Consider the following 12,776-nt stretch of genomic DNA (forward strand, 5'->3'; position numbering starts at 1 on the left):
ACTCCACTACTTTGGCCACCTCATGCGAAGAGTGGACTCATTGGAAAAGACTCTGATGCTGGGAGGGATTGGGGGCAGGAGGAGAAGGGAACGACAGAGGATGAGATGGCTGGATGGCACCACTGACTCGATGGACGTGAGTTTGAGTGAACTCCGGGAGATGCTGATGGACAGGGAGTCCTGGCGTGCTGTGACTCATGGGGTCACAAAGTGTCAGACACAACTTAGCAACTGAACTGAACTGAACTGAAGTTTTATGCAAAAGGTTACTTCTGAAACCACAATACATAGGTTAGAAAGACAATTCTTCAAGAAATAAGTAACTCTATAAAATGATGAAATGGTAAAACTAAATGTTTAAATTAGAAGAAAGTAACTATATAAATATAATTGTATGTACATCTAGAATACATGATCTCTCTGTTTTTTGAAGCTAGAATTTAAGCCTTTCCTATTATTCAGGTGTTCCTTTCACAACTCTGAGAATGGGCTTGCTTAATTCAATTAAGACCATCAGTTTGCAATGAACAATGTCTTTCACACTCACATTATACATGAATACTAGAATAGTAAGTTTACATAATTAATATATTCTGCATTCCTCCTTGGTATATTATATAACCCCAAATTAATGTTTCAAATGCTGGGCTAGTAAGGTAAAAATATTCTTATTAACTTGTTAAAAGTTGTAATGAAGTATCCTTCAGCTTAGCCACCAGATTTTTAGTAGGTAACTTTTCCTCCAAAATAAAAACAAAATTTTTTGAAACCAAAGGATAGAATGAAGTTAGTGATCTCTAAATGATATTCCTATATATGGCACCCTACTGCACTTTATTTATCTTGGTTGATTCAGTTTCTCATTATACGGTATTCCATAAGAGGGTTCATAGCATGTTATTTAAACATATCAAACCCGCATACCATCTGAATTAGAAAATGGCTTGGTTTTCCAAGTTTGTAGAACGTGTAACTTAAAAGGTGATTTAGTTTTTCCAATTTTTCAAAATATTGAGAGAAAACATTTGTGTATTTTAGAGGTCCTAATCATTTTCTTTTTCTGTAAATATGATGCTGAGATATATAAAAATGTATGTCATAAAAACTAACAAACTTTACCAGAGGAAAGAAATCCTATTTTTGAAAAGGTTCTTAAGGATTACCTGACCATAACTTATTGGGATATGCCAGTGTGATTCATGTGCACTGCAGAGTTCACATGAAAATTATCCTAGATTACAGAATTAACAGATCAGTGTAGATTCCAATTCTGTTACAAAGAATAACCATAAACAATCTGTTTTGGTGCAAATTGTTACTTGATAAAAATATTATCTGGAGATAGGGTTCAGAAACATGTCTAAGACAGTCAAGTAAACAATTTTTTTGAGCAGGCAATAATGACCAATAAAATGTTCAGTTCAGTACATAAATGTTCAATTTAAATAAATAAAGCACACTACTACAGTTGGTATTGCGCTTAAAAAAATTAGTGTGTTTTATTTGTTTAAATTGAATGTTGATATAATAAATTGAACTTTTTATTGATCATTACTGCCGGCTCAAAAAGCAGTTTACTTGATTGTCCTAGACATGCTTATGAACCCTATCTTCAAGTAATATTTTTACCAAGTAACAATTTTCAGCAAAACAAAGATTGTTAATGCCCTGGTGGCTCAGATGGTAAAGAATTTGCCTGTAATGCAGGAGACCCAGGTTTGATCCCTGGATCTGGAAGATCCCCTGGAGAAGGGATTGGCTACCCATTCCAGTATTCTTGCCTGGAAAATTCCATGGACAGAGGAATCTGGCAGGCTACAGTTCAGGGGGTGGTAAATAGTCGGAGATGACTAACTGAACAACTTTCACTTTCACTTTTTACCAACTATAGTTAGAATTGTTAATGGTTATTACTTTTTATCAAAATCACAAAACACTGCTACTAGTCTCAAAGTACTTGATAAAAATATTATCTGAAGCACTCTATTACAAATTAAGACTTAAAAGACATTTATACAATTATGCCTGCCAGGGAAAATTCTAGAGTAACCAGCAACTGCCTGAATTTAGCCTAGGTTAAGGTACAAGATCTACTGGAAGTGTGTGGGAATCTAGCAAAGAGGAAATCTGAAGTTTAAATATTTAACTAGCTATCATGAAGGATAACCAGTTTTAATTCTCAGACTTTTAGTAAGTCTACAAACTACCAGATTTGTTCTATGGGATTCTAATTTAGGATACTATGTAAACAACTTTTCTCTAGACTTCACATAACTGTATCAGTAAAAAGGAAAATCAAAACTCAGGAAAGTTTGAAAAAACGTATTGTTATAACCACTAACATCATATAAGTTCTAGAAGAATACTAAATTAAGATGGTTAAGTGGTGTAAGTTTTACCTGAAAATGACTTCTCTGTCAACCATGCTAAATTTAGAAACTTAAAATCTAACCTAATGCCAGATAAAATCCCAGAGGTCAAATGAATAGCAAAAATATTAAAAAGTCCTCTTTTATGGGTCAGTTATACAATTCAAATTTAGAAGAACTTTAAAGGATAACTCATTTTAATTTTATATTTTTCATAAATCTTCATAATACATAAAGCTCAGACATTCAATTTTCAATATCACCAGGTTCAATTAAATGTGCTTGTTTAATGTATTGTGGCAAGATACTCCTTGGAGAGATTGTTCTGTGCAGTTCTTAAAGAATCAAAATTCTCAATGACTATTTTATTTGCTAATAAATATTCAACATGTCATTTTGACACAAGAATTTCAGTTATAGAATTCTAGCTGCTCAATGCAAAAAAAAAGTGAAAAATGAAACAAAAATTGAAAAAAAAAAAGCATGCTTCCCTACTCAGGGATTTCTAACACAAATGATTATCAAAAAGTACCGCATTTGCCTGAGCTAATGTGTCATAAATTTGCAGTTCCAGAAAATCTTCCATATGGATTTAGATGAGATTTTCATGCATATGAATTCAACATATTACCACTAAAAAGAGTACTAGAAAGATGAAATAAGAGTGAACCAAATGGAAGTCTCAAGCTAAGGCAGCTCATTTTGTAGTACTCAGGTAATCATCTGTCATGTATACCCTTTGGCTTTTCACAAAACACAGCATGAACAGGGATGAAAAGCTAGAATCATAACTGGCACAGTCACTGTAAAATATATGATGTGTATTTAAATCTTCAGTGGCACTGGTGAATATATATATTCTTTCAAAAGGATTTTATTCATGTTCATTTAACCCTATCAAAATATCCTCATTTGGGGTGTTTTAGTACAAAGCAGTTGTTGAGATCTATATCAAGTATACCCTAAAAAAGAGAGACTAATGAATTGTGCCCTATATTAATGTGGAATAAGAGAGAGAGGGATCAAATAAATACAATTAGAAATGAAAAAGGAGAAGTTACAATGGAAACCACTGAAATACAAAGGATTGTAAGAGAGTACAATAAGCAACTATATGCTAATAAAATGGACAACCTAGCAGAAACAGACAAGTCTTCATAAAGGTACAATCTCTTATGACTAAACCAGAAAGAAATAGAAAAGAAAATATGAACAGGCCCATCATAAATACTGATATTGAAGTTGCCATTAAAAAACTCCCAACAGACAAAGTCTTAGACCTGATGGCTTCACGGATGAATTATACCAAACATTTAAAGAAGAATTAACCTATCCTTCTGAAACTCTTTCGGAAAATTGCAGAGGAAGGAACACTCCCAAACTCATTCTAGGAGGCCATCATTACCCTGATATCAAAATTGGATAGAGATATCACAAAAAAATAAAATTACAGACCAATATCACTGATGAACATAGATGCAAAACTCCTCAACAAAATACTAGCAAACCAAATGCAACAATACATTAAAAGGATCATACACCATGATCAAGTAGGATTTATCCCTGGGATGCAAGGATTTTTCAATATCCGCAAATCAATCCGTGTGAATACCACATCAACAAATCTAAGAATAAAAGCAATAACAGTAGAGAAAAGGAGCAAAGAAAAACTGGAGATATATTTAAGGAAACACCTGTACAAGATTCTGTGACTAGCAAATGTACAAGCTAGTCCTTGTACAAGCAAGTGACTGACTGTCTATTTGGGACAGGATGAAGAAAACCTGAAGATGAATTCAGGTATTTGGCTAGGGAGAATGGATGAAAGTAAGGATGGAAGAAAAAATAAAAGATGGGTGAGGCAGAGAAGTAAGAACAAAATGCACTGATTTTCCAGGCATACAGCATTCAATGGCAACAGTATTTTCACAACATAGCAAAGCACAAGGGGAAAAACCTAATGCTGGTAACTGGTAGGAATGAACTAGCCCCACTGAATACAAACACGTCACATTGTCCTGGGTAGCTACTGCCTTAGTTAAGTATCTTTGAAGCATAATCTGTAGAAGAAAATGTTTTGTGCGTGTGTTTGTATGTATGTGTATAGATTTGTCTCTCCATGTGTGTTACATGTAACATTTATATCTGAGCCCATGTAGATGGTCATTTTTCAAGAAACCTAGTGATTACCTATGGGCTTCCCTGGTGGCACAGACAGTAAGGAATCTGCCTGCATGGAGGGAAACCTGGGTTCGATCCCTGGGTCGGGAAGACCCCTTGGCGAAGGAAATGGCACCCTATTCCAGTATTCTTGCCTGGAGAATCCCATGGACAGAGGAGCCTGGCAGGTTATAGTCCATGGGGTCGCAAAGAGTTGGACACGACTGAAGCGACTATCAGCAGCAGTGACCTAGATATGAAGGACTGATAAGGCAGAGACAGTCTTATATCACACTTTGTGGGTTTGGATAGAATAAAAGTAATTTTATATACAAATATTGAATCATTATGTTGTATATCTGAAACTAACATAATGTAAGTCAATTATATCTCAGTTAAAAAATCATTCTGTTAGGTAAATTGTTATTAAATCAATATCATTAATTATATATTATTATTAATATACTTGGGTATATTTTATCTTTCATGAGCTAGAACTTTATATCATGGATTGAGATATGATGAATCTTGTTCGACTTTTGTGTTTACATAATTTCATTTCTGTGAAAGTGAAATTAAAAGCAATAGGCAGGACTAGTGACAGAAGATTCTTGCTCTCATAAAGCTTACGGAAGAAGAAAACCCGTTACTTCAAAGACAAAGTCATATACAAATACATTATGTTGCTCAGAGTATGCATGGCAGTATTTTAGAGCTTCCACTAGTAGGCAAAAATTTAGAGACAATGTTTTAACAGTTAAATAATGTATAAGTGCAATGCATTTTCAAGCACATTTTCAACTACACACCCATACCTTATACAATAATTTATTACACTGGAGTCAAATGTTTATAATAAAGTTAAGACTTCTTGGATTAATAGTCCTATCATATATACGTATTTATGGCTATTAACAATTTTATACTCACTTGCCCCCACCTAAATTTATTGGCAACTGATTCCTTTCTCCTGGCAATAACTATTTCTACCTTAGCTTTTCATATCATTATAATATATGAACATGGCAAATATACCTAGTATTAACTAAAAAATATCATTCCACCAAAGCCAGAGGAGAATAAAGGACAAGCAAAACATATTAACTTTTATTCTGGATTTCTTTTAGGCCCCCAAATGATACTAATTTTTTGACAGATGTTAATATACTGCTTTCTTAGTTTGAGAGTTTCTGCAGCAATTTACTGAATTGTAAACCGGACATTATCAATGTTTTCTTCTTGGAACCCAATACTAGTCAACACCTCACAAGGGAAAATGTAAACAGAAATTTACTACCTGCTGGTCAGGAATGAAAGTTTTCAAAGTGAGCAAAACAGAGTTGATTTAACACAAGTATCCAAAGGAATGAATTCGGCTTCCCTGGAGGTGCTAGTGGTAAAGAACCCTCCTGTCAGTGCAGGAGACATAAGAGATGCAGGTTCAATCCCTGGGTTGGGTAGATCCCCTGGAGAAGGGTAATGCAACCCACTCCAGTATTCTTGGCAGGAGAATTCCATGGACAGAGGCTAAAGTCCATGAGATTCCCATAGAGTTGGATACGACTGAGCAACTAACGCTAACACAACTTTCAGCTTAGCTATTATATTGCTTAATTTTTCATAGGAAAAAAGTAGAAGTATATAATATTCATCTTGATATGATAAAAATATAAATCCATTTCACTGCTGTAAATCTTACAATAAACTGCTGTGACATTCAGCAGTGAGATACCACATTTAGATGAAAGTTTGGAAATGCTGGCTGTTTACATCTGGTGTTCATTCAATCACAGGTCAGAGTACAGCAAGTGCAATGCAACTTTTCAACCACGTATCTTACTAAGAGATTTCCATTCAGAGTTCAAAGATCTTATTCTCTCAAACAGAGGGAAAAATAAGATACGGGAACAACTCAATGGCTACTGGCATGCGCCTACTGCATTTACAAAACATTCATTTTATATATTCCTAACATATGTGAAATACATCCCCTTGCATTTTCAATGTTCATTAATGAAGTTACTACATAACTTAACAAAGGCACTCTGGATTTAATACAATGCTACATAATTACAGTAGTATAAAACATTTTTAAAAGAATGTATACAAAAAGACTTATTTATAAAATGCAATAAATGTTTTTTCTTTTCTTTTTTTTTTAAATGTTTTTTCAAAAATTGCTTTCCTAATTACTTTTTGACGGTAGAAGAAAATCCCAAACAAAAAACACACTTAGAAAAATTACATCACAAAGAGTCCCATAAGATGATTATTTAAAATCTACAGTACACTATTATTTTTTCACTTAAATATAATTTCTAGAAAGCATTTTTAAATTATGCAATAAAATATTGATATTAAATATGCTCCATCTTAAATATAGGTCTTAACAGCTGGAAAATTATTTTTGATATCATATAGTTGAAAAACCTTGAGTAAAAAAGCTTGATTATTAAATAAAATGCATAATATTCTATTTTAATAACCATTATATAAAATATGTAAAATTTTAATAAATTTCATTATTTGAGAAAACAATAAAGAGTTTTTTTCCCTATAGCCAAATGCTTTTCTGTAATTTTTAATACAAAAGCTTTTACAGATGGCATCTGTGGTAAGCTTGAGTAAATCATTTTAACTAATAAAATGAGTATTTTTGATTCCATAATCAGACAGTAATTCAGTGTCAATTTTAATTCGTCCTAAGAAAAACAAATGCACTGAAGTGGCATTTAGGAAAGATGGCTTGAAGTTCATATTACAATAGACAGTCAGCTTTTGTTGTCTATTTAAAGATGAATAATTTGTTTAACCTAATTGTATTGTCTTAGTTCAAATATATTCAATATATCTGTCAAGTGAGTCAAAGCATCTGGAGTCCAGCTATTCACTCACACATTTTAAATAAAACACATAGTAATCTTAAAATGCTGATCACCACAATTAAAGGTTTGAGCTACCAGAGAAGTCTAAGATTATAATATTGATATTCAAAAGATATAATTTCAAGAGTTTATTTTCGAAGATAAACTATTAAACAAATTTTTAGGTATTTCATCCTTTCTACTTATCTAAAATAATTATCATACAAAATTTTAGTATATAAAAACTAGTTTTCTCAAAGAACACTCATTATAAAAATTCATAATATGTTGATTATATATTAAGATGAGTCATGTATAAAATTAAATTGGGTTTTATTGGTTATTCCCTAGGGGTGATAAATAAGAAGAAGATGACAAGTTTTGGTTACTAGATGACTATTTAACATGCTACACAACACAGCTAAAATATTTCATAGGGAAAATTTATATACTTCAGTAGAGTTCTTTACTCTTCAATTTAAGGGCAATAAAATCACCAAAGCAATATTTTCTTCAAGGGCATCAGATTAAAATGTTGGTCCTTCATATTCCAATTATTTTTAAACTGAGGAAGCTGATGGTGCGATGTAGAAAAGCTATCAAAATAAACAGAAACAAGACTTCTTCTTACAGGTTTTCCCCCCCTTACCTTAGAAGATGAAGAATCACACTCCTGACATATCCATCCATAGCCTGTTTGTTTAGGAGATTTTTTCAAAGGAGGATCCAAACAACCAAAATGGTAGCACAGTCTGCATTCATCACACCTGCAGGGTAAACAGATTTATGGTGTATCTAAATAATATTAAAAAACATATTTTCAGAAAACAAAAAACCAGTAAACTACTATATATTTCAATTGTAACACTGTTAATTCTATCCTTAGCTAACAAGATTATTGAATTAATGTTTATGAAAAAGACAATCCAAACCTGAAATAAATGTTTTAGGAAAAACAAAATACCAAAACAACAAAATTAACAAACAAAACAAATATCATTTAGAACACATTGATGGTAGAAATGTTAAGACCATAGGAATAAATTGATGTGTATAGCCATGTGTTCAAAACTAATATTAACATTTTCAATTTTGAACTTCAATAATAATCACTTGCCTATTAGTTTTAAAATATTTAATAATACAAGATACATATAATTAAAGACTGAATTCAATCTAATACATTATGAGTATTTTTAAAAAATTTTAAATGTAATGAATTCTACTAGGCCACACTAAGCTTAATTCTATACGATTTGTGTATCTCATCACTCACTCTCTAAGTTAAGGTCGATTCTAAAAACAATTTCTAATGTTTGCAGCATGCTAACATAATCTATAGCAAATAAAAACCATACTCGGAATTTTATGTTATTTTCTAAAATACAAATTTTCTCAAAAATTTACCTGCCACTTTCAGTGCATGTGGGTTTTCAAAGTACCTCCTACGTACATTTTAAAGCTTATTAACAAATGTTTTGATAGTGTCTTTGCTACCTATGAGGTACAAAATCTAAGAAAACTACCATACCTATTCTTCGTTTCAGACAATCTCATCCTGCTGACAATGAAGAAAGATCTGTATTATTTCAGTGTTTTTCAAAATGAATTTTGCATCAGTTGGAATAACAAGATGAAAATTTAACAACAAATAACAAAGTTGTATATATTTTATAGAAAGGATTATATTCCTCATTTTGTGTTCCTTTAAGTTAAAAAAATAATATTTTCTCCAAACCAATCTGTCATATTCTCAATGTATAAGTTACCCTTATTGATTTAAAACATAAAAAGTTGAGGAATTTATAACTAGGAAAGCAAAGAGGATATTTTATAGACAACATATTTAAGTAATATGTTACTTAAATAAAGTACAAAATAACTATTCAATAACTTTTGTTAGAAAAAAAGGGGAAGGAGTTACTGTGATAAACAACATGCAAAGAAAAGCAATTTATTTTCACAATAAAGGGAACTGTAAATTTACATTTATAGTAAAATTTTCATATCATTCTACAAAACCCAATCTCCCATTTCAGGAATCAAGAGTTTCAAAAAATTTAGCAAATTAGCTAAGCTATTCAGGTATAAAGAAGTCTAAAACAAAATTCTATGTCCGAAGTTTATGTATGCATTCCTCTACAACTTTCTTCTTATAAACCTAACAAACTTCAGTACTTTTCCAAAAACCTTTGCTTAGACTCAAGAGATGGACTTGAATAAAAATGTTTATTATAATAACTCTAGCTATACAAAAGAATCAAATCAAATGGAATAATAAATGGTACTTTATTTGTTGTGCCAGTATTATACAACTATCCAAAATATATTTAAAAGTAGTTAAAATGTTTAAGTACCTATTTTTCTATTATTAAGAAAATATAATAGATAATAAATAGCTAACATCAAACATTACATAAAACTAAATAGCAAGCCTGTACAATTTTATGTTCTTCTCAATTGAACTTATTTACCTTTCAAGGTTCCAGTTACATTAAACACATACAGGACCCTTCAGAGTATAAGCATTTCTGAATTATGAGAAGCTAGAGATTTCTAGATGGCTAAGAGTGCACTCCTTCAAGCACGGAAACTAGTATTTCAGTCATCTTCAATGCGAAATTTAAGGAGAATCACATTCTTTGCTTCATCAAGAAAAATCTGTTAGATATGGTTTACTCTATCTTTGTCATCCCCGGGTCACAAACACGAGTAATAGATACTGCTACATGTCTAACAGTTGTGCCAGACTTGTGTGTCTGGAAATGAATATCATCAGTCTGCCATACTGTCTAAATTGTTGTATTCAACTATTTTAGGTCCTCACTTGCTTGAAAAATATCAGTCACTACTTTCTGATATTGTCAGTGTTATTTAAGCAGCATCTCCCCAACAATAATTCATTGTGGATTCAGAAAACAGATCACTCAAATCTGTGCAAATTGACAGTTAAAAGAACATGGAAATGAGAGCTGCTAAGTACATGGGCTCAATTTTGGTTAACTATAGTCTTTTTTGCTTAATTTAGGTTTTTTTAAAGCAAGTTTAGATTGCCAATAATCTAGGCTTTTGATAGTGAAGAGTTATAATATTAATGTTTTCCTAGTTCATATTAAATTACAACCTAACTACTGTATCTTTACAAGTCCATGCCATAGTAAACTTGCAAATTATGACTTCTACTGTACAACTAGAATCAAACACTATATGAATATAGAGGTAAATCATAATTCATTACCTTTTACCTTCATGGTATATGAATATAAAGATGCGTATATACACAGATATTTCAATCTAATAATTGCTTCCCGGGTGGCTCAGACGGTAAAGCGTCCACCTGCAATGTGGGAGACATGGGCTTGATCCCTGGGTCGGGAAGATCCCTGGGAGAAGGAAATGGCAACCCATTCCAGTACTCTTGCCTGGAAAATTCTATGGACTGAGGAGCCTGGTAGGCTACAGTCCATGGGGTAGCAAAGAGTCGGACACGACTGAGCAACTTCACTTTCAGTTTCTTTCTTTCAATCTAATAAATTAAGAACAAGTTTGTGACACTGAAGTAGTTCAGATTTGTAGCTGATTTCAATTAACTGTAAACTCAAGCTATCTTTCAGCTCAATAAAAAATGCAAAAGGAAAAGATTTTATATGTTAGATTTGTTAGAAGATAATATTGAGTAGATGCTATTTGGAAATGATCCAATCCTTACTGACTCCTTCATTAATTATACTTTTTAGAATGACTTAGTTTACATATAGAACACATGTATTAGTGTTGGGTTCAAGAGGAAAGGAGGAACTTACTTGTTAGAATCAGGGAGTGATATAGGAATTCTCTGAAGTTATAGCTCACTCACTAGTAAATAAAAACTGCAATTCCAAGACTAAGTATTAATAGCAAAAAGCAGCAGTTAATACACTTAGGAACTGCCAAAATCCAGGAGAGGCAAACAGAAAAAGAAAACCCAAATCTTGAAATCATAACTATTACTAAATAAGTATAAGTGCTTTCTAAAAATGACTAAAATTATTTCCATGTAGAAAAAAATATATTTGTTCTATACTAAACTATTTAATTGAAAATATCTATAGCTTCATGTGGTGGTAACAAAAATATCCTGAGTGATACAAGTGAACTCCAGTAGAATTTGCAAGAATTACTTCACTATAAACTAATGTAAGAGATACCATTAAGAATCCTAGAAATCAAAGAACAGTTTAGATGGTAAAAATAGTGCATTACTTATTTCGCGCGCACACATACCACTTTTTTAACTTTGGCAAATTTTGTCAGCCAACAAATTATGGCTTAGGTTACAAATTTAGATCATTTTAAAAACTCAAAAATCAGAAACTCGTAAGGATCTGTGATCATTCCGCTACCAAAAAACTGAAACAGTTGAAGTAATTACTGATTCAATTATTATGACTGCTACATCTAATTCTGACATATACTTGGAAATATATAACTGCAACACATAATATGGAACATATTTATCAAAATAATAAATACTGTGAAAAAAGCAGTCATTGACCCACAAAAGCATACTGATATAACACAATATACTTTATTAAATAACACAAATGTCTATGCTAAAAAAACAGACTATTATACCAATGGCACATATATTAAATGCAAAGACAATGTCTTAAAATAGCAAAAGATAATATAAAACTAATGTATAAAGAAACACAAAGTTTTTTTTAATAAAATGCAAACTGGATACCTAAAGAATATCCTCGAAACATCTAATAAACTTGTACACATTAACATATTATAGGACATTCTAAAATTACAATTTTAAGTGAGATAAAATAAATCCCATTTATAATAAAAGGAAACCTGATTAATTAGATTCTTACTAAATACAACTTTCTACTCATCAGATTTATAATGGATACAGATTTAAACAGTAAAGCAGCTATATGTATATAGTCTTTTACACATTCATCTAACAAAATACAGTGACCAAATAAACATAGTTCTATACGTATTTAAAATACTTACTTAGCATACGGTTAAGTATAGCACCCTAGACAAAGAAGAGGAAGAAAATGATTTATGTTCATATGTCCTGTGATCCATAGAAGCAATCAATCTTGTGTTTGTCTGATTACTGAGAATATGCATATAAGTAAAAAGAAACATTTCCATCTACACCTAAGAGACAGGCTAGTGTTCCAAAGGGTTTCTTAAACTCCCTTAATTTCCAATTGATAATTTTATTGGGAAAGTACACTAAGTAACTACTTTCAAAAACTAACCAAAATAAGTTAAGTGTACCTCCTATATATATATATATATAATTTATAGCTAGATGATCAGCTAAATTTCAGGAAGAACAGAAATCTACAACATGGGACTTGAAAAGTGATGTACATGT

The 12,776-nt window shown here is 31.7% G+C and overlaps 1 protein-coding gene across 11 annotated transcripts in view; it reads right to left on the minus strand.

The window, feature by feature from the left end:
- PHF14 (PHD finger protein 14) overlaps positions 1–12,776 on the minus strand; it is a 239,355-nt gene that overhangs the window by 90,438 nt on the left and 136,141 nt on the right. For 8 of the 11 annotated variants that reach the window (XR_003510849.1, XR_003510848.1, XR_003510846.1 and 5 more), the window contains exon 17: positions 8,043–8,160. Coding sequence is in view for 5 of the 11 variants with exons in the window: in XM_027540052.1 (XP_027395853.1) it covers positions 8,043–8,160 (118 nt within the window). In the remaining 6 variants the exon portion in view is untranslated. Of the gene's footprint in view, positions 1–8,042; positions 8,161–8,924; positions 8,955–12,400; positions 12,426–12,776 lie in introns of those variants that run through there. The other 3 variants (XR_003510851.1, XR_003510850.1, XR_003510852.1) reach the window with 3 other exon arrangements.

This window comes from Bos indicus x Bos taurus, chromosome 4, assembly GCF_003369695.1.
Source record: "Bos indicus x Bos taurus breed Angus x Brahman F1 hybrid chromosome 4, Bos_hybrid_MaternalHap_v2.0, whole genome shotgun sequence".
Lineage (NCBI taxonomy): Eukaryota > Metazoa > Chordata > Mammalia > Artiodactyla > Bovidae > Bos > Bos indicus x Bos taurus.